General features: G+C 25.3%; 4 protein-coding genes across 5 annotated transcripts; 1 reads left to right on the top strand and 3 right to left on the bottom strand.

Moving 5' to 3' along the window:
• Positions 1-421: 421 nt before the first annotated feature.
• OCT59_000214 (uncharacterized protein) lies at positions 422-2,050 on the bottom strand (the record flags this gene model as incomplete). The annotated part of the gene is made up of 3 exons (XM_066138674.1): positions 422-922; positions 1,196-1,413; positions 1,687-2,050. 3 exons carry the CDS (start codon positions 2,048-2,050, stop codon positions 422-424), a joined length of 1,083 nt encoding a protein of 360 aa, XP_065988148.1.
• A 3,394-nt stretch (positions 2,051-5,444) lies between these two features.
• Positions 5,445-7,235, bottom strand: OCT59_000213 (uncharacterized protein; the record flags this gene model as incomplete). The annotated part of the gene is made up of 2 exons (XM_066138673.1): positions 5,445-5,515; positions 7,064-7,235. The coding sequence occupies 2 exons, from the start codon at positions 7,233-7,235 to the stop codon at positions 5,445-5,447; spliced, it is 243 nt and encodes an 80-aa protein (XP_065988147.1).
• A 4,250-nt stretch (positions 7,236-11,485) lies between these two features.
• On the top strand, positions 11,486-12,065 carry OCT59_000212 (uncharacterized protein; the record flags this gene model as incomplete). Its single annotated transcript, XM_025325928.1, has 2 exons — positions 11,486-11,684; positions 11,749-12,065. 2 exons carry the CDS (start codon positions 11,486-11,488, stop codon positions 12,063-12,065), a joined length of 516 nt encoding a protein of 171 aa, XP_025178779.1.
• A 6,002-nt stretch (positions 12,066-18,067) lies between these two features.
• Positions 18,068-19,720, bottom strand: OCT59_000211 (uncharacterized protein; the record flags this gene model as incomplete). 2 transcript variants are annotated; one of them, XM_066138672.1, is made up of 1 exon in its annotated part: positions 18,068-19,720. In XM_066138672.1, the coding sequence occupies one exon, from the start codon at positions 19,718-19,720 to the stop codon at positions 18,068-18,070; it is 1,653 nt and encodes a 550-aa protein (XP_065988146.1). The 2 variants fall into 2 exon arrangements, with proteins under 2 accessions (XP_065988146.1, XP_065988145.1); XM_066138671.1 differs by having other exon boundaries at positions 18,068-18,751.
• Between the last annotated feature and the right edge of the window lie 2,284 nt (positions 19,721-22,004).

Raw genomic sequence — 22,004 nt, 5'->3', positions numbered from 1 at the left:
TTCAACACCAAAGATTCCCGCCAAATATATGTTTAAATTTTTACATAGGTAAACTCAAAAAAAAAAAAGTTTTTGAAATAGAAAAAGATTGCAGTACTAAATAGAAAGTTTACAGAGAAATCTTATACTACTAAAAAAACTAATTTTTTTTTTTCGTTCATAAGTCCTGTAATCACTGATCATATCTTTTAAAAAACGGCTATAATAATGATTTTATGTGTTTAATAATTCTAGGAATTATCATACATTATACATATTTTGACGATTTTTATATAAAGGCTTGCTTTTCATAACCAAACATAACATGGATTTGTTGCAGGTACTATTCTTTTAACGTTAATCGATACTCTAGAAGTTTTCCATATTTTACAATACATTAATGAATTAAAGTACAACTTCCATCTTCTAAAATAAAATAAATTTATTTATTCATAATTTCATATGCAGAAATATATAAATTACTGTATTGTTGAACTATAATATTATGTAATTTAAATTCATTTACTTCATCTTTTAAAGTAAATAATTCATTACGTACTATATCTTTATGATTATTAATAGCCAAATATTTAACCCTTTCCTTCTTCATAATATATTTCTTTATACAAAATAAAAGATGTTCATACTTACCCGACATTTCATCATCATTACTAATTAATAATTTTTCAATAAAAGTATTTTGTGATCTTTCTAAAAATATTTCTAGATCACTTGTATTAAATGAAAGGATTAAACATAAATATTCTAATTTATAAGGAAGAACCTGTCCTAATTTCTGTAATACATTTGAACTTAATTCCTTACAATCAGTATAACTATTAAAATCTGCTTCAATAGTAAGATAATTAATATTATGTTGATTATTTTCAATGAATAAATAAATATTATTATCATCAGGTATTCCCGATTCAAAATATCTAATCTTTTTACAATATTTCGTAATTAATTCAAATAATTGTTGTTTTGGTTCATCATATTCATTAAACATCGTATATCCAAATCCAAAATTTTCTAGACAATCACTAAATTTCAGTAATAGCAATTGTATTGATTCAAAATGTAATATTTCATCCATAAACAAAGATCTCAATTTAAATGGTTTATTAACCTTAAGAATTTGTTTAACAAAATCAGAATTTAAAGAAGAACAATAAAAAATATGAATAGACTCTAAAACATTCAATTGATCAAAAACCTCTTGTAAAATACTAATTATATCCTCAAAATCAATGTAATAAAATATAATGATATTCAAAGTATTTGAACAATTAGAATTTTTTAATGATAAAAATGGATTACGTAAAGTAATATTATATTCAAATGTAATTTTTCTGAGATTATGTTGTGAAATAATTATTTGTATTAAACATTTTCCGATTAATGAACGATAATAATCAATATCATATCCTAAAACTATTGATGAGATTGAATTGCAATTAGAATATAAAATTTTCAATAATTTAATCATATTTTGAGTATTATAATTAAAAATACGGAATGTTAAATTGCTTATATTATATGTAAGATTTGGATTTTGTAAAATCAAGTCTATACTATTATCAAAATAACCAACATTAGTATGTATAGGCAGTTCGACTTCAAAAGAATATAAATTTACTTCATTTTCAATAAACATTTCAAGTAATGACCTATAAATTAAGTTTACTAGCTCCTCTTGGTTTTTACCCACTACAGTATCAACCCACATTCGAATAGAATTTAAAATGTTATCTATATTTAAGTATTTAATAAAACTAGGATAATTGAATAATAGTGTATTTGAAGATATTAAATTATTATTAACTCCATATTCATATAATTTTGTTTTGACATCTTCATTTAATTTACTTAAGTAAATTTCAATAAAGTGTTGATTTTCGGGATATTCCTTTAAAAATGGATTTTCCCATAATAATGGAATGGCTAAACGACACCATAATCTATTAATTAAAATGCATGAATACAATGTTGAAAAATCTTTTTCAAGATACTGTATAATATCATTTGTTAATTCGGGTAAATCTCCTGAAAATATTTTTGAGCATGCCATGTTATTAAAAGAAAAGGGAAGGGAGTTGCTTTCGTTCAAAATAAATTTATATTTATCAGTTGTCAAAGTTGTACAATTTATTTAGTGTTCCATAAAAGGACAACAAAAGAACCAAAAATAACATGTAAATCATTCCTTTTAAATGTTAATTTCATCCACCTGATTATCACATGTTGATTTTTACAATTTTGTTTAAACGCATATTTTTACGCTTAAAGTATTATTTTAAGCAATTATTTTTTACTTTAAAACGTCATATTTTTTTTTTTTTACAAATTTGAGATTTCTATTAAACAAAAAAATTTTTTTTCTATTTCTATAAATTCTTTTTCGTAACACAAGATCTAAATGTGGAAATTTATAAAATTTAAATGTGAAAATAAACGTTTTAAAACCATACTTTAAGCGCTTACACAAGCATTTAATAAACTTCCTGGTGTGCTATACCCAACCAATAGACTTGAAAAATGAAATGTAGGATTAGATTCTCTGTCGATCAGCGTGGGTGGGGAGTAATTTCTATGGCAAGCCATATAGCAGACGGTGGATACCTGCTAAATTTGCAGCAAATAATCGCTTTTGTAGCAGACAGCTGCTGGATTTGTATGCATGGCAAGCCGTTCAAGTCAAAAGTCCGCCGAATTTGCAACATGCATCCGCTGAAGTATCCTGAACTTGTTTTTCTGGTTTAAAATTTTTTTTCTTGGTTTTACAATTTATAGTAATCTATCAAATTATTGGACTCAAGCCAAGCTAGTTTATTTCCTTTTCAGAGGTGACTGCCCATCGCTCTGACACTTCTCTTTTGGATATTGTCATGTGATTGGTGATCCTGCCAATTTTGTAGAACAAACGAACAAATGTAGATCTATGTCACTAATATCACCGATGTCATGAATGTTTGGCATATTTGATTAATCATTGAATATCATATATGTTTATTTTATCTGTTATTATAAATTTTAAAAAGATCAACTATTTCATATGTATAGATAGGTATTCTAGTTTTTACTGCGGAATACATTAATCCCAATATTATTTTTAATGAAGATTTGCTTCATATATATATCATTATTAGTTGAGTTGATTTAAAAATTGAAAAATCAGAAGAAATTGACTTTTTCCTGAAATTTTCAGTTTTGTAATATTCATATCATACTTTTTATTGAACTTGATGTAGTAACTGATTTGCTATTTATTATAAATTTACTATCACTCTATCAGAGTTTCTTTTTTTTAAAATATTCTCTATATAAATTTTTGTTATTTAATTCTTTTTAATAATTTTCACAAAGACCTTCTATAATAGAAAATTTTTTTTCCTAAATTGATCGATTTGTAATTCCTTAAATGATCTTTGTGCTTTTACGAAATCACAGTAACTGGTTGAACATTTCGTCCTAAGTGATTATTAATCACCAGTGAAATGATTTATTCATTGAAAACATCAAAAAGATTAGTCGCTAAGAGAGTACAAAGTATTAAAAAAGGAGGAAAAGCAAATTTTTAAACAGTGAAAAAATTTATTAAGCATGACTAAATGATGATGAACATCCAAAAAAGGAAACCAAATTTTTGTTGTTAATGTTAACGTTAACGTTAACGTTTCGTTCATTTCTTAACATTAAATTTAATGCCAAAACTCACCCACCACACACCACATCAAATGTCTTTTTATACTCTTTTTTTTAAATATAATAATAAAAAGAATGATAATAAAAAATCTTCAAAAATAAGATTGTGAATTATTGCATAAAACAATTTATCAATAAATTTGTATTGTTAAATGTCCATTATAAAAATTAGATAATTTATTAATTTAACAATATTATTTTGTTACATAATCACATTATGATTGAACAAAAATTTAATTAATTTGTTTAAAATCATTAAAATATTCGTGATTATCATAATAAAAAATAGATTATGATAATTATTTAATCACTATATAGTAATAAGATAAAGAAATAAATCAAATTTACGATTATAAAAAAATAAATATATAAATATATATACTCCAGTTTTTTTTTAATAAAGTGGGTATTTGAAAAGTTTATTACATATTTTTTCTAAAAATCTGACGTATTAGAGTAAGTTTATTATGTGATATTTGAAAATTGCTAAAGCTCACCGGCGGTGATGGTCACCGCCGTACCAGCATTATGATGTACTTTCGACCAGAATTAAAAATCTAATAAAATACTGGCCGGCATTACACCATAATTTCACCACCGGTAATGTTCAGCAATACCATGATATTTTTGCGTTTTTTCAATAATAAGTACAAAGAAAAGATCAAATAAAAGTGGTAATATTTATTAGTTTATTTGTGAGTTTATTTTTTACGCCATGTTTTACAAAATTCGTGGCGAAAATCATTTTTGATGGTAAACAAATTAAAATTAATTGATTGAAGTTTTTTAAGGTTTATTAATCAAATCGTTATTTTTAATGAGATCTGTCTAACATTTTCTATTAGCATTAGATATTATTTATATCGATTATTAAATATTTATTTGGTCAAACAACTATTGAAAAAATCAAAGAAATTAGTTTGATCATTTTGTTGTATTTTTTTTTATTAATATTTATTTTACATTATGTTATAATTTATATATTATTACAAACAATCATAAATGAAGTTAAGGATCACTGAATTTAATTCTTTTTTTACTTTATTTATTTTAATTATTCAAGTTTTTTAATAAAATCCTAATACACAGTAAAATTCGATAAACCGGATCTTCGATAAACCGGATTTGGGCCTAAGCCGGACTTTTTTGCTGGAATCAAATCACGTATATCAAAATAGTTTCGATATACCAGAGTTTACTAGTAAGAGCTCGATATTCGCTATAAACGGATCAATTTTCTAACCAGCTATAGTAAAAATGATTCGATAAACCGGATCACGAGATCATTAACCAATAAATTTAAGTCACGTGATGCAGCAAATCTTAATTTTGGCCAGAATTATAAAAATCCTAATTCCGGCTGAAGTTATTCTTCAATTAAAAATATTTTATATTCATTTTCATGAACTCTATGACTTAAAACTGAGATGAAAAAAGCATGAAATTTTTTTTTGAAAATTCAGTATAATAGATTTTCAGTATATCAAAATTTTTTCGCTATACCCGATATTCCGATAAACCGGATATTTTAGTGGAACCAATAGATCCAGTTTATCGAATTTCACTGTGTATGTTCATAAAAATTATATAAATTCTCTTTTAAATTTAATTCAAAAAATAAGAACTCCCGCTTACTTTACGTTTATTATTATTAACTTTTTTTACAGTAAACTTAGTTAGTTAATTAATTATTTATTTATTAATTTTAGATAATTTAATATGACCAAATAAAAATATAATTTTTAAATTTTATTAAAATGCTAATCTTTAATTTTTTCAGATATGAATAATTTATAAATATGAGCCTTACTACCGTAAATTGAAAATAATCCTTAAGTTCAAAATAAAATAAAGAATAAATTATATCTGTTATGTTTTTTTTTATATACTAAATATTTTCACTTAAAGTAAAATGTGTTTAATTTCATTCATCTATAATAAAAAAAAAATAGTTTAATTAAAATTTAATAAAAAGTTACATGCTAAAGTAATCACCTTTAATATCAAGTTTAGTAAAATCCATTCTTAAGGAATCTATAAAATAAAGAATACTAATTAATATAAATAGATTTGAATAATTATTTTGATTTAAAATTACCTGAATATTCTAAGTCATCATTGACTGCATTTTTTGGTTCTGGAAGATTTTTAAAATCTAAAAGTTTACTTGTATAAACTGCTTGAGGATGTGTCGTATATAGGAGAGTACTAGTAGACGATGATGGTGATTGAACTATTGAAAATGATGATTTTTTATTAATTTCATCTATTTCTTTAATTTGCCTATTGATTACATCATTTTCATAATGAATTCTACTATAGAAATTCCCTAATAACTCCCATAATTCATCTGCTTTAGGTCGTTTTAAAGGATCTGCATCCCAACATTGATTAATAAGATCAAAAATTAATTGAGGGATTTTGTAATTAGACATTGGCCTCAACCCCTTACAAATTTTCATTGCTAAGAATTCATCATGAGCTATATCATAATAAGGAGGGAAACCTGTACAAATTTCATATGCAATAATTCCGAATCCATAAATATCACTTGCTTGAGTATATTTTTTCCCTCTTAAAACTTCTGGAGCTACATAAGGTAATACTCCATATATTTTTTTATTACTATTTTGAGAGGATTTGACATTTACTGGTTGACATAATCCCAAATCAGTAATATAAGCATTTATATCAAAATCGCTTAATATATTCTCACAATGAAAATCATGATGAATTAATCCTTTATTATGAATACCTTTAAGACCAAATGCAATACTTAATAAACACCCCAACTTTTTCTCCCAACTCAGTGAAATGAAATTGTTATTTAAATGTTGTCTTAAACTACCAGCTTTTAAATCCATCACCATCATAAAATTATTTGTTTTTGGATCTTTGGTAATACCAAAACAGCGAACTATAAAACCAACTGAAAGTGAACATGCTATAATATTTGATTCAACCTTAAAAGAAAATTATAGTTAGTTTAACATTTATAAAGGTTAATGAAGATTTATAAGACAATATCTTACTTCTTTTAAAAAATCTGTTGTAATGTTTTGTGAATTATATAAACATTTTAAAGCAACTTTTGTTTCACCTTTTCTTTTCCATTGATTATTGTTATAATCCCAATAAATAATATGTCCATCTTTCCAAATTGCTTTAAAAGTGGTTCCAAATCCCCCTTTTGCTAAATATTCAACATCTTCAAATTTATCATATTCAATCCACTCTACGATTTGATCCATATTATTAGCTTCTAATTGTGCTTTTTGAATAAATTCATCAACGTCATGATTTCCACTTATCCAATTTTTGAAATTTTGTTGAAATCTTTTAGAATCACATGACTGACAATAAGGAAAATTAGAATGACCAGTATTAGGCTGTTTACAACTGTTACATAAACCATATTCTTTATAACGTTCTTTAAATTCTTCGTCTGTTATTAACTTGTCAATTAACGATTCTTGTTCTTTAGTTAAATTCCAACGGTTAAAATTTTCTATTTGTTCAAATACATCATCACTAAGTTTAATTTCATCCATTTTAATAAATAATTTATTAAAGAAAAAATATATTATTGATTCGTATGTAGAAATTGACTTAAAAAGATAATAAAGAAAAAATAGTGGTGAAACGTTGCAGTGATTTCAAGATCGGCAACAAAATTACCAAAAAAAACTAGTTAAAATACACAGAGGAAATTAAATTTATTAAATAAATAAAAGTTTAACTAAATATAGTAAGTATTATGTAATTAAAGATTATTAATAAGTGAAGAAATTAAAATGATATTATAAACAATAGGATTTAATTGATTGAAGAACTTTAGTAATGTTTTATATATCATGACATATAATTTATTGACGCAATTGAAGGCTAAGCTTTAAGAAATCTATCATATTCAATATATTCTATTTGGCCAAAGAGAGAATTTGGGAATTTGGAATTATTTTAAAGTAATTGAAATACAAATCTTTTCGCAAACTTATATAGATTGATATCGTATTGTAAAATAAAATTGATCTCATTAAACAATACGTCATGCATCATATATTGTAATGTTTTTTTTTAAAAAAAATGGTTCACAAAATAATTTCGTAAAAAATAATCTATATAACTAAAATGTGTAACCGTAACGTTTAGACTAGCATGTATAAATAGTTTGAATTGTGTAACTTGAAATCCCATGAGTGCATTCCAATCAACTAATCCAATTTCAGTTAATGAAATTTTACCCTAATCAGAATTTTTTTTTTTTTTTTGTCCGATTTTTTTTTTCAAATATTTTTAGCTTTTTTTGGTTTAAATTTTTTCATCTTTTTTCCCGTTTAGGTTTAATTTTTTTTCCCAAACTGAATATTATTTTTTCTATTAAATAATCGGTCTTTTAAGACCGATTTTTTTATATTAATTTTTTTATCGATCTTTTTTTTTAGACCGTGTTGTTATTTAGGTACTTATTTTTTTTCAGATTCCTTTTTTCGGAAATTTCCCTTTTTTTAAACCGATTTCTTTCATTATCCTTTTTCTTTCCCCAATTTTTTTTTATTTTTTATTATTATTAAATAAAGAAATAAATATTATATTAAATATATTTACAAAATTATTATTTTTTTAAAAAAAATCAAGTAACATATACGTCGATAGAAAGATGATTAAGATTTTTTTAATTAAATCGAACTTTGAATAAATAGTTTGATTTTCAAATTCATAAAAATCAAAAAAAAAATTGATATTTTTACAATATTTTATAATTAATTAATTGAAGAAATTGTTGATTTAAAAATAGATTATTATAACCAAATCCATATCCGAAATTCTCTAAATAATCACCAGATTTTTGAGTAAAGATTTTAATTCAAATGGTTTAGTTAAATTAATAATTTATCGAGTAAAATGAGTAAAATGAATAAATACACTTTGCAATTAAATTATTTATGTGTTTAATAACTCTAGGAGTTATCAGGCATTCTACATATTTCGATGGTGATTATAACATGGTGTTGCCGATCAATCCTAATTAGCATTAAAAGAAGTTTTCCATATTTTACAGTACATGAATGAATTAAAGTACAACTTCCATTTTTTATAATAAATAAATTTTACAGGTCTTTATTTATTCATATTGCAAATAATTATTATTTAAAAAACTATATGGACTAAAATTTAAATCATGGGATTTTTTAACTATAGTATTATGTAATTTAAATTCATTTACTTCATCTTTTAAAAAAAATAATTCGATTTCTTCCCTAGTATAAACATCTTTATTCAAAATAGCCAAATATTTGACCCTTTCCTTCTTCATAATATATTTCTTTATATAAAATAAAATCTTCTCATTCCTATCAAATACCATATTTTTAATTATTAATTTCTTAATAAAAGTATTTTGTGAATTTTTTAAAAATATTTCCAGATCACTTGTCCTATATGAAAGGGATAAACATAAATATTCTAATTTAGAAGGAAGAACCTGTCCTAAATTCTGTAATACAGTTGAACTTAATTTCCTATGATCAATATGACTATAAATACTTTCTTCAATAGTAAGATAATTAATATTATGTTGATTATTTTCAAGGAATAAATAAATATTATTATCATCAGGTATTCCCGATTCAAAATATCTAATCTTTTTACAATATTTCGTAATAAATTCAAAAAAATTGTTGTTTTGGTTCATCATAATCATTAAACATCGTATATCCAAATCCAAAATTTTCTAGACAATCACTAAATTTCTGTAATAGCAATTGTATTGGTTCAAAATGTAATGTTCCATCCATAAATAAAGATCTTAATTTAAAAGGCTTATTAACCTTAATAATTTGTTTAGCAAAATCAGAATTTAAAGAAGAACAATAAAAAATATGAATAGATTCTAAAACATTCAATTGATCAAAAACTTCTTGTAAAATACTAACTATATTATTAAAATCAATAGAATGAAATATAATTGTATTTAAAGTATTTGAACAATTAGAATTTTTTAATGATAAAAATGGATTATATAAATCAATATCATATTCAAATGCAATTTTTCTGAGATTATGTTGTGAAATAATTATTTGTATTAACCATTTTTCAATTATTAATAATGAACGATAATCAATATCATATATAGGAATTCCTAAAATCATTGATGAGATTAAATTGCAATTAGAACATAAAATTTTCAATAACTTAATCATATTTTGAGTATTATAATTAAAAATACGGAATGTTAAATTACTAATATTATATGTAATATTTGGATTTTGTAAAATTAAGTCTATATTATTATCAAAATAATTATCATAATACGTAGGCAGTACAACTTCAAAAGAATGTAAATCTCCTTCATTTTCAATAAACATTTCAAGCAATGACCTATAAATAAAGTTTACTAGCTTCTCTTGGTTTTTACCCACTACAGTATCAACCCACGTTTGAACAGAACTTAAAATTTTATCTATATTTAAGTATTTAATAAAACTAGGATAATTGAATAATAATGAATTTGAAGATATTAAATTATTATTAACTCCATATTCATATAATTTTGTTTTGACATCTTCATTTAATCTACTCAAGTAAATTTCAATAAAGTATTGATTTTTGAGATATTCCCTTGAAAATGGATCTTTTTTTTGGAAATGGATCTTCCTATAATAATGGAGTGGCTAAACGACACACTAATCTGTTAATTAAAATGCATGAATACAATGTTGACAAATCTTTTCTAAGATACTGTATAATTTCATTTGTTAATTCGGGTAAATCTCCTGAAAATATTTTTGAGCATGTCGTGTTATTAAAAGAAAAGGGAGGAGAGGTTGCTTTCGTTTCAAAAATGAAATAAATTTATAAATTTTCGGAGTTGTCAGATTTTGCACAATTTATTTAATATTCCATAAAAGGACAACAAAAGAACAAAAATTATATGTAAATCAATCCTTTTCTGTTAATTCCGTGCCCATCCACCCCCATCATATGAAAAGCCGATCAACAAAGAATCTAACCTTACAAGTCTATAGGTTAGGTTCTTTGCCGATCTCTTTTATTTGTTACAGTGTGAGAAGTGAGAACCAACCTGTCTTATAGACGTTAAATATGATTATTTATATGGGTGAAATTTTTGCCGTAATGTGTAATGTCCTCTACTTTTTGTGATACCGGTACTATATCATGGTAAAGCGGTACAAATTCTTTTGGATCATTAGTTTTTATACGGAAACCTCCGTAATTTTTTTACTGTATTTCTTTATAAGTAGTAGTATCGACTGTTTTCTAATCAATAAAATTAGTTTAAAAGTTTATTTTTAATGAAGAATAATTGCGAGAGATAATGTGCCATTTGAGAATATTGTCCGAAAAAAAAAATTTGATTAGTCAATATACGTGTAATTGAATAAAATAAAAATAAAACTGAAAACTCAAATCTCGATATAACAGAGTTGAAACTATCATAATCTATAACAATGATGAATTTTTTTATATATCAGACTCGATATACCAGATTTTTGAAAAATTTACCATTGGAATGGATTAGTCTAGTTATTTTTTTCACCGCTTTATCTAAAGTTTCAAATCCACAAATCCATTTACTTAATTAGAATCTGCAAGTTCCAATTCTTACATAATAATACAGTTGTTAGATAGAGGCGTTAAATACATCAATCATTGATTATTTATTAAAATTTTTTAACAATGGTACTACGCCAAGAAGACAATTAAGTGAGTATCAGAAAATATCAATATATATTACAATACGAGTGATACTTTCTCCTTTATTTCAGTAACCAAAGTCATGGCAACGTTTCTTGAAAAAAATGGAGTTTGCTTTGAAAAAAAAAATACCGTTCAAGTTGATCGTGAAGATGTAATCTCGATATTCGATCATAGGATCAGAGTTCCAATAACTAAACGATCAAATATTTCTGAAGAAACCTGGCAAAATGCTATTTCTGATAATAGAGCTTTAATCGTTGTTCATAGAAATCAAAACAGTGAGTATATCTTAATCTAGTAAAGATATTTAGATATGTTAAATTTAAACTTTGATTATTGCAGACCCATGTTCAGGTGCAAAATTTCTCGATGCGACTAACGATATCGCTCACATTATCGGCATGATGTATAATATTCTCTTAAGAGAATATAACAGAAACTTACCAGTAGCAATACAATATGATTCATTCCCTAGGTTAGTTTCTCGTTCGAAGGTAGACAGTTTTACTAGGAATCGATTAGAAAGAAGGATCGCAGTTTACGGCATAGAAATGAAACATATAAATTTACTAATAATCTTTAAAAATAATCGTAACGCTCGAGTTCATAGGGAATGTTGGAATTTTAATCCAAATATATCAAGGTTAAATCAGCAATAAGATGCTCTTGAAATGTTGCACACTATTAGACAGTCAAGAGCTTTTGGTGAAGCATTTGAATTATGCACATTTTGTGTATATAGATAAATAAACCAATAAACTTGTGCAAATCAATAAAAATATTTTATTATTTCTAATCTCTGATCTAAATGAGGAATATATTTATAAGAAATAAAATCTTTGCTGTAAAGAATCTTATTAATAACAAATTTCACGCTCAAATTGGCATTCCTAACATTTTGCGAGCTTTACGCATCATCGTGACAGCTTCTGTCCCTTTACATACATCACAAATTGTTTCCCAAAAAAGTTTGTCCTTTTCTTCCTCAGTTAAATGACCTTTTGGAACTTCAGGCACATTATCATAGTTATCAGAATCATAATCATAATCATCATCAATTTCTTCTTTCCTCTCTTCCATTAAAGTTGAAATAGCTTCTGCCGCTTCAAAGTATAATTTAAAACCTTCTTCATAATTTATAGGCGACGTATTGGCAGCATTCTCATTAACGCTCCCTTTGACAAGAACATCACGATAGGATAATCTTGCTGTATGGCTTGCTGGCGAGACTTCATATTTGACTTTTTCATCAACAAGTGCGTCATCTCTATTAATTTTTTCTTTCAAAAAGATATCGACTTCACCACCATCTTTTCCTTAACAAGAAAAGAAAATATGTTAGGGTAACCAAGCTAAATTTTAAATAGAGGAAAGAATCATGATAACAATACCTGAATTCAATTTTTCTATTTCAACATCACCTGAAAAGTCCACAAAGCTATTATTATGATTGTTAATCAAGTGTTGACTTAGTGCAACAGGAGTAACAAATCGGGTATAACTACAAATTGGACACTAAATATTAAAGAAAAAAGTTAACATGGTCGTTTTAGTGCTTACAAAGCAATGTAATGGATAAAATAGTTTTTGAGTCAACCTTAAATGGTCTTTGTTGAATGTGATTACGTAAATGTTCTGTAAAATACAATAATAACTTATCTAATTTCTACAGCATCAGCGGAGCTAGCAAGCCAAAAAAAAAAAAATTTTTATACCTTCTAACAAAATATCTTTATTATAAGATTTCTTACAACCTTCCCACGGACATACGTAAACTGAAAGAGATTGGTTGCAGAAATTAATGTCGTGTTTAGCGATGTGTTTTCTGAGTTCCTCCACGGTTTTAAAGTACTGTGGTTTTGAATGATTATATAACCATTTGCAGGCAAATGGCTTTGGATTAATACTTTCAGACATGGTAGCGTGGTCATTTTGCTTAATTAAAATCAATTTAACTTCACGTAAATATATCAGTGATCCACCTTAAATAAAAATCTAAAGATACAGTCACACCATATAAAATCACCCCTATACGTATAGTTCACCTCATATAGTTAGTTACGAATGAAAAAAAAGGGGTATACTTTTTTTGATTATAGAAGTTGTACGAACTATTATTTATGTGTACGCCTAAAAAAAAAAAAAGTACGAACTATTATTTAAAAAAGCCCCCCGAAATCTGGTTGGTTTGATTTGCGTAATACAATACAATTATCAAACTTTTGTTCATTTTGTTTTTAGAAAACCTTTAACCAAATAATATACTATTGATGTTACTAATTGTTACTAATGATGTTTTTAAACCTTCTAACCAAAGATTACACAAACACATAATGATGCTCTTTTAGAATCGCATATGGAACATCCTTCTCAAATAATTACTATCTTAGTTGGTGAAACAGATCAATCATTAAGTGAAATAAAATCTAATCATAAACAATTTGAAAATAGAGACGGATACAAATAAAGTATTATGACAATTTTTTTTATTAAAAATTAAAAATTTACTTATGTTTTTAATTCTTATACTAGTGGTTCATATTATTTAATCCTGTTAAAAAAAAGTCGGATTGATGATTTTATATATACATATTATTTGATGGTTCAATATTCATCTACATAATATATTTTGTGAAAGGAGAGTCAAAAATGGATAAAAAGCGTGGTTGAGCGGCAAGACGGTCAGAGGGCTCCAACAGCACAAATAGACCAGTAATATATATTGAATTAATTCCGGTAGAATTGTTGGCAATAAGTTATCTGAACGAAATGGTATAGAGAATTCATTTACTTTTACTTATATGTTAATTTTTTGGACCGCTCTTTGGATTAGAGTTTACAGACATCTTCGTTACCGTCTCGGAAAGTTCCAACTACGACATCTTAATCCCTTTCTCTCCGTTACCATCATCACTACATAATCAATATGCCGATGCACAATTCTTAGACGAGTTGCTGCTACTACAGGACAAATGAAAATGGCTGCAGTACATTTTAACGAATTAATGTGTCACATTGCGGAGCAAGGTATTTCACGAATATCCTAAACATATATTTTTTGCAATATTGATCAGAGAGTTGTTATTGTTTTATCATCTCGAAAAAATGGAATCGAGATGAAGGTCTTGAAAAAATATTCTTGCAAAAACACATACCGCTATATTTTCCTAAATCCAAGTATGTATGAAAATCAAATTCTTTGAGTAGTGATACCAAAGGGAAGCAATTTAACTAAAGTCTGTGATTACATTATCAAGAGACGTGATCGAGATTATTATTCATCTGGCGTAGCTGAAAACCGGAAAAATTTCGGCAGGTGTGATCACACTTGAGAGAAAATGTGGCACAGTATACCTAATTCGCATGGAGCAGTGATTGGGTCTTAGTATGTATCAAAATTTCCTAATGGTTTGTGCGTTTGCAAATAATGCCATCATGCGGTTACCTTTTTTCGAAATATTGATGTTCTTATTTTAATTGTGTGTTGGCTATATTTCTCTGGAACTTTCTCGTCATTGGTAATAACTTAGTATCTCTTCGTGATTGAGAAATTTCAGTGAAACTGGGCTTCACCCAAACTACATGTTATGTTGATTTCGATGATGAAGTACACGGTTAAAAACATATTAGTAAAAAAAGAGGGCGATAAGTTGTTAATTACAAGACATCAAATACAGTTCCGAGTATCGGAAATATTACATAGTATAATTCACAGAGCGTATAAAGAATACATCGTTTTTTTTTTCATCTCTCTTTTTTTCTTATTTTTCTTTTCATTATTATTTTACCATTTTATTCATTCCATTATTTTCATTAATTTATTAGCACAATTTCTCCTTAATTCATTTTGTCATTGTCAAGTTTCTCTTTTTGTATTATTATTACTAGTCATTAAAAATTAATAATTAAAAAATTTTGGTTTTGAATAAGTATGAATTTTTTAAAAAATTAGTCAACTAAAAATTAATTTTTTTTATTTGGACAATTTTATAAAAATTCAGAAAATGGACCAAATCATTTATTAAACCATTTGATATTGAACTAAACAAAATTAGATCAGAGTTACATATACTGAAATTAATTATTTATAAATATCATAATCAATAAAGCCATCTTGCATCATGTTTATAAAAACCTTGTGGTTCTGTCCCTATAAGAAATATGTATACGGAAAGGATACGTTTTGTATACATTTTATGTACGTTTCTATAGATTCCGTATACAAATTCCGTATATTTAATAAGCAATTCATTTTTGAATATTTTTTAAAAAAACTAATGTATACGGAAAAAATCAATCATACGGAATGTATACGGAATTTTTAAACTTAATATTTTTAGAAAATAATTTTACAAAAATCTCGTATCATAACACGAGATCACGTGATTGTTTATTGTTTTGTTATGATACGTTTTTTGTTTTTTATATAAACCCTTACTTTGATGAGTTTGATCTTCCGATCTTCCTTTCTGTCTTTCCTTTTCTTCTCTTTTCTCTCGTCTTATTTTTGTTATTTTTTCTAAATTTTTCTTCTTTTTTCGTCACCCCCTTTTAAAAAAAAATTTTTTTTTTCGTACCTCACTTTAAAAATTTTTCTTTTTCATCACTCCTTTAAAAAAAAATTTTTTTTCGTCACTCCCTTAAAAAAAAAAATTTTTTTTGATTTTATTCTTTTATTCCCACTCTTCTAAAAATTTTCTTCTTTCTATTTCTATTTCCTCTTTATAAAAAATTTTTTATTTTTCTAACTTTGACGTCCTCCCTTTAAAAAAAAAATTTTTTTTAACTCTCCTAACTTCGTTACCCTCTTTTTAAAAAAATATTTTTTTTTGATTTATTCTTTATTCCCCTTTCTTTTTTATTTATATTTATCCCTTTTTTTTATTTCATAGGCCAGCAGATTTTTTTTTGTGAGAAGATTCAGTTTTTTTGTTGATCAGTTTGGGAGTCCTTTCCTTTTTGTAGGATTGTTCAGGATTTTTTTCTTTTTTTAGGTCAGTTCAAATTTTCTTTTTTTTTTTTTTGTAAGTTGGGTTCAGATTCTTTTCTTTTTGTAGGTTGTTTCAGTTTTGTTGCTTCAGATTCTTCTTTTTTTGTAGGTCAGTTTTGGATTTATTTTGTTATTTTGGTTTCTTTTTCATCAGATGCTTCATAATTCTTTTCATTTATGTAGGTCAGACATTCTGGAGTTCTCTTTCTTTTTTTGTAGGAATTCTGACCTTTGGTGACTTGGACGATTGCAGATACTATATGAAGGGGGTTTTGTTTCCAATTAAGTTAGATGTTCTTTTTTGTTTTTTTTAGGTTGTTTGACTCCAAATGAACTTATAGATAATTTTGGTTGCAATAGGTGGCCTTAATAAAGAGGGAATTTTCATAATGTATTTGTATTTTGTTTATTTTTTATTTTTTATTTAATTTAATAAAGTAAAATTAGATTTATGTAAATATAATTATAGTAAACTGTAATACAAATAGTAAATTCAGTGACCAAATCGTATAAATTTCGTGATAAAATCAGTGATCAAATCATGTAAATTCCATATGAATTCCGTGCAAATTCCGTATCCAAACCATATTTTTAGTGATACGGAATTGTGCATTTTTCCGTATCCTATTATGATACGTTATTTCTAAGGAAAAAAAATCGTATAAAAACTTTATAAAAAACGTATCCAATTTTTTTATAGGGTGTTACTTGTTCTGCGTCAATAATGAATTGGATTACAAAGAGAAGGACTATCTACGCATTGCACTATGATCGATCTTGTAAATTTCTCTGTCCCTTCACGTCATCGACTTATGAAATCGCAAATTTTAAGTTTATCTTTTTTTACTCTGACTTACAACGGTTTCCGTTTCCTAGTTTTTAAAAGAGTTCAGTTTATTAATATTAATAACAAAAGAAAATATTCTTTATTTACAAAGACAGAAATCGACAGTAAATATTTTAAGTTGCATGATACTAATTCACTTGAAATTTAAAATGTCTAGTATTGTGTTTGTATTATATGAATCTAAATTAAATAAAGATTCCTTTATACCAGCACAAAGTTTCTTAACACTATTTTATTTTGTTTTGTTTTATCTTTTTTATAAAAAAAATTAATCTAATGTAATTCTACTTTTCAATTGCAAATTTAAAAATGCACAATGTAGAAAAACGTAGTAACACATCTCCTTAATAATATACAAGGGCGGAATTATTTATTGTCGTTAATTATTTATAAAGAAATATTGGTTATTTATAACTTATAAAATATAAATATGTGATATTAAATCCATTATAGGAAATGGACCCATCTATTATATATGACTTTATACAAAACTTTTATGAAATAATGTGCGGTCTGTGCATGTAAAAATAATCTGAATTTCCAACACTGATGTAAATCATAAATAAAGTACGTATAATGACACTTATTCAATAAGTATAATATGTATAATAAAAATTTCTTGATAATCACAATAATGAATAAACAACTTTATTTAAAATAAGTAAATAACTTTACATATATTCTAATAATCAGTGTTAAACAAAAATTATATTAAATAAAGAATGTTAATATTACTTTAAATATATAAACATAAATCTATAAATATAACTAAAGAATATGTAGGAATTTATAAACAACTTACTGTATATAAAAGAATATCCCTATTAATTAATTTCCTTTATATAATTATACGAATTAATCTTTAAACTCAAATAACTTTGCACTTCAATATTATATAACCTAAATTCATCCACCTCATATTTCAGTGAAAACAACTCCTTAACATTATTCACCTCATTATATTTCATTGAACAAATCTCCTTAACATTATGACTATACCTATCAAATGTATCTTCACGGGAAGAATCACTAATAGCCAAATACTTAACCCTTTTCTTTTTCATGATATATTCTTTTATAAAGGGCAAGATATCTTGACCTTCACTGCTATTGATTAATAATTTTTTAATAAAAGTATGTTGAGATTGTCTTAGAAATTCTTCAAACCAACTTGCTTTAATGTAATGAAGATCAAAACATAAATATTCTAGTTTAGAAGGAAGGTAATATCCTAAATGTAATAATATCGTTGAACTATTAGAACCAGTATTATCATACCATACATCGATTGTAAGATAATTGAGATTTTGTTGGATATTTTCAACCAAATTAAGTATTTGATAAGTACTTAGACTTACAGGTCCACGAAAATCAAAAAATTTGATATTTTTACAATATTTTGTAATTAATACTAAAATTTGTTCATATAATGAACATATTAAACCATAAATATCAAGTACAATTCCAAAATTTTCTAAATATTTGCCAGATTTTTGTAATAATTCCATTGTTTCAAATTGTTGCAGTTCCCCTTCTATAAATAAAGATTTCAATTTAAATGGTTTAGCCAAATTATTAATTTGTTGAATAAAATTATTACCTAAAGAATAACAATAAAGGAAATGAATAGATTCTAAAACATTTAATTGTTCGAATATGTTCTTACTCAAACAATCCAAATTGATTTTGTAGAATGTAATTGTATTTAAGGTATTTGAACAATTAGAATCTTTTGATAATAATAATGGTCTATATAAAGGAAAGCTACCATTATATATTAAAATCTTTTTAAGATTTTGTTGTAAATTAATTATTTGGGATAGATTATTTTTAATTAACTTATATTTTTTATTAGCATTGGGAATTATACCAGATGAGTTACTACCAACAAAAAGATTTATATTTCTAATATTGTGGATGAAATTTGTATTTTGTAAAATTAACTCCAAAATATTATTAAGATATGTATAAACACAAGCAATCCTTGAGAACTCAATTTCAAAGGTATGTAATTTGATTTCATTTTCAATAAATATTTTAAATAATGATACGAATATATCAACCTTTCTTTCAAAATCAGATAAGAGTGATAAATTTCCGGGGTTTGAAGTTCTAATAGCATTTCCAACCCAATTTCGAACAGAATAAATAAACTTATTATTTATTCTCAAATATTTTAAAAAACTAGGATAATTGAACAATGTATTCGGAGGTAATGAATTATTATTAATAATTTTATATTCAATTAATTTTGTTTTAAAATCACTATTTGAATTATGTGAGTAAATTATAATAAAATTATAGTTTTTGATAGGAATTGAAAATGGATTTTCCCATAATAATGGAATCGCTGAACGACACCATAATCTGTTAACTAAAATGCATGAGTGTAAAGTTGAATAATCATTCTGAAAATATTTTAAGATCCCATAAATTAATTCGGGCAAATCTTCCGAAAATATTTTTGAACATGACATATTGTAGACAAAGAGAAAAAAAGAGAGATATTTGTGAATCATAATTATTTAAACTTTCGGAACGGCGGAATGAAGAGTCCGACATTGTCGCACAATTCGTGCCCAATTAACATTAGGTGTAAGGATGATCATCATCACTGTGATTGTCGTATTGATGCATAGTCCCTATGCTTATGCTTATAATTGTTAATACATAGAAATAATCTTTTTTATTAAAATGTAATTCATACAAAAAAAATTTATTATTAAAATATCCATTGCGAATTCATAGAATAAAATTACTTTTATAAAAATAATAAAGTGTATATTTCACATACAAAAAATTTTTTAATTTTATACTTTTTATATTAGTAAAACGCCAGTTACCGGAAACTAATAAATAATATCGCAGCACAATACGTGATTTTGAGAAAGTCTCATTTAAAGTCACATGATCATTTACCGATCATCAAAAAAATTGTATTTTTCAAAAATGGTCTTTTTAACCTAAAACGAAATTTGCAAGGAATTAATTGAGAACATTACCTCTCTAGCTCTTTATTATCAAAATAAAATAAAATACTATGCTCCTACTTATGCATAAAAATCATGGAATAGATCAGGCGCAGACGAATCACGCGTTGCACAATTCAAAATTATTTATACGGGTTAATCTAAATCAATCTTAATTATCATACTATGGAATTTATAAATGCATCAATTGGAAATAAATTTTAAACCTAATTCACAAGCACTTCATACAAGTCGTTTATTAAGTTTCACTTGCAAGAAACTAAATGAAAATCTAAATAGTGAAATTTTGGAAGAGTGAAGAATAAAATAATTAGGTATGTACTATAAATAATGATAATTTTGTACAATTATTTTATTTGAATTAATTCTTTTGTTATTAATTGATTAAATATTATAGGAAATAAAAAGTTGTAAACTGTATTTATGAAAGACTTATATTATGATGTTTGTTATTGTCATTACCTTTTGTTTCTTTTACAAGATTCTTAGTTTGTTATTTATTTAATAATTCTTTTTTATATATATATTCTTATAATCTACCCATTTATTAAATTTTTTTTTATTTTATTTAGAATTGTTTAAACACTAAGATTAAAGTCTTGAAATGTCTTTAAAATTTCTTTGTAATTTAAATAATTCTTTTTATTTATTGTCTATCCAATTATTAAATAAAATTTACTTTATTTCCAGTATTATTAAATACGTTGAAAAAGTCATCATATTAATATTAAGTTAAAAAATCATGTTTTGATAATAATGATAGGGATTTAATCGTTTATGTCATTCGCCTATATTCTCAATATACTAATGAGATTTCTAGAACAAACTTTTTTTAACACCAAATTTTTTAGTTATTGTAAATGTAAATTCAAGTTCAGAATCAAGAAAATGAATTTGATGCCCCAATATATATAAATTTTTAATATATGATCGGCGTATTTTCATTTTTTCACTTGTCTTTATTATCAAATAGATAATACACAATGAAATTCAATATACCGGACCGTGTCCGTTCCAATAACAAGATTTTTCAAAAATCCGTTATATCGAGAAATTCGTTATATTGGGAACAAAATTATTATGGTTCGTTCTAGACCTCAATTTCGTTATATCAAAATTTTACTTATGATCCGGTTTATTGAATTCCGCCGCAATCTGGATATGATAATCAATTTAAATTCTCAGTTTATAAATTGTATAAACGCGCCAAAATTTGTTGCGCTTGTGTGACATATACCATGTTTTATGGAACATTCAACATTGACGTCTTGATGTAGTAAATTAACATTTTCACAAAACCATTAACGCATGGAATGGCAAATTTTACATGCAGAATTATTGATTCACCTCTTCCTTATAATGACAAACCTGCTGGGACAAAGAATTTCTCGTATATACCAACCCGATCACTCCAAGCCATAACGGTTCTCACATTTTAACTTTAAGCAGTTGGGAAAATTATTTTGAGAACTTCAGAATAAAATAGCAACAATGTGTTCGGTAATAAACGTGATCCGTTAAATTATTAATAAAAGAAATTCCAAAGAAAAAGGTCACTAAATAGTGGAGTTAAAATGAAATCTTCTAAGAATTTTTCAATTATTAGCCATCATAATAAGCGTTCATTTAATTTTAACTTTGGTATTTTGCAATATTTAGTAAAAAAAGTAATATAGTATTTTTTCCGATTTGATATCACGTGTTAATAATTTGCCGGCAATTATTTCGGCTAATTTTTTGCCAAATATCCCGAAACTTAAAATTTCCGAAA

Source organism: Rhizophagus irregularis, chromosome 1, assembly GCF_026210795.1.
Source record: "Rhizophagus irregularis chromosome 1, complete sequence".
In the NCBI taxonomy this organism is placed as follows: domain Eukaryota; kingdom Fungi; phylum Glomeromycota; class Glomeromycetes; order Glomerales; family Glomeraceae; genus Rhizophagus; species Rhizophagus irregularis.
The sequence above is the reverse complement of the archived record's forward strand: the minus strand, read 5'-3'. Positions and strand labels throughout refer to the sequence as shown.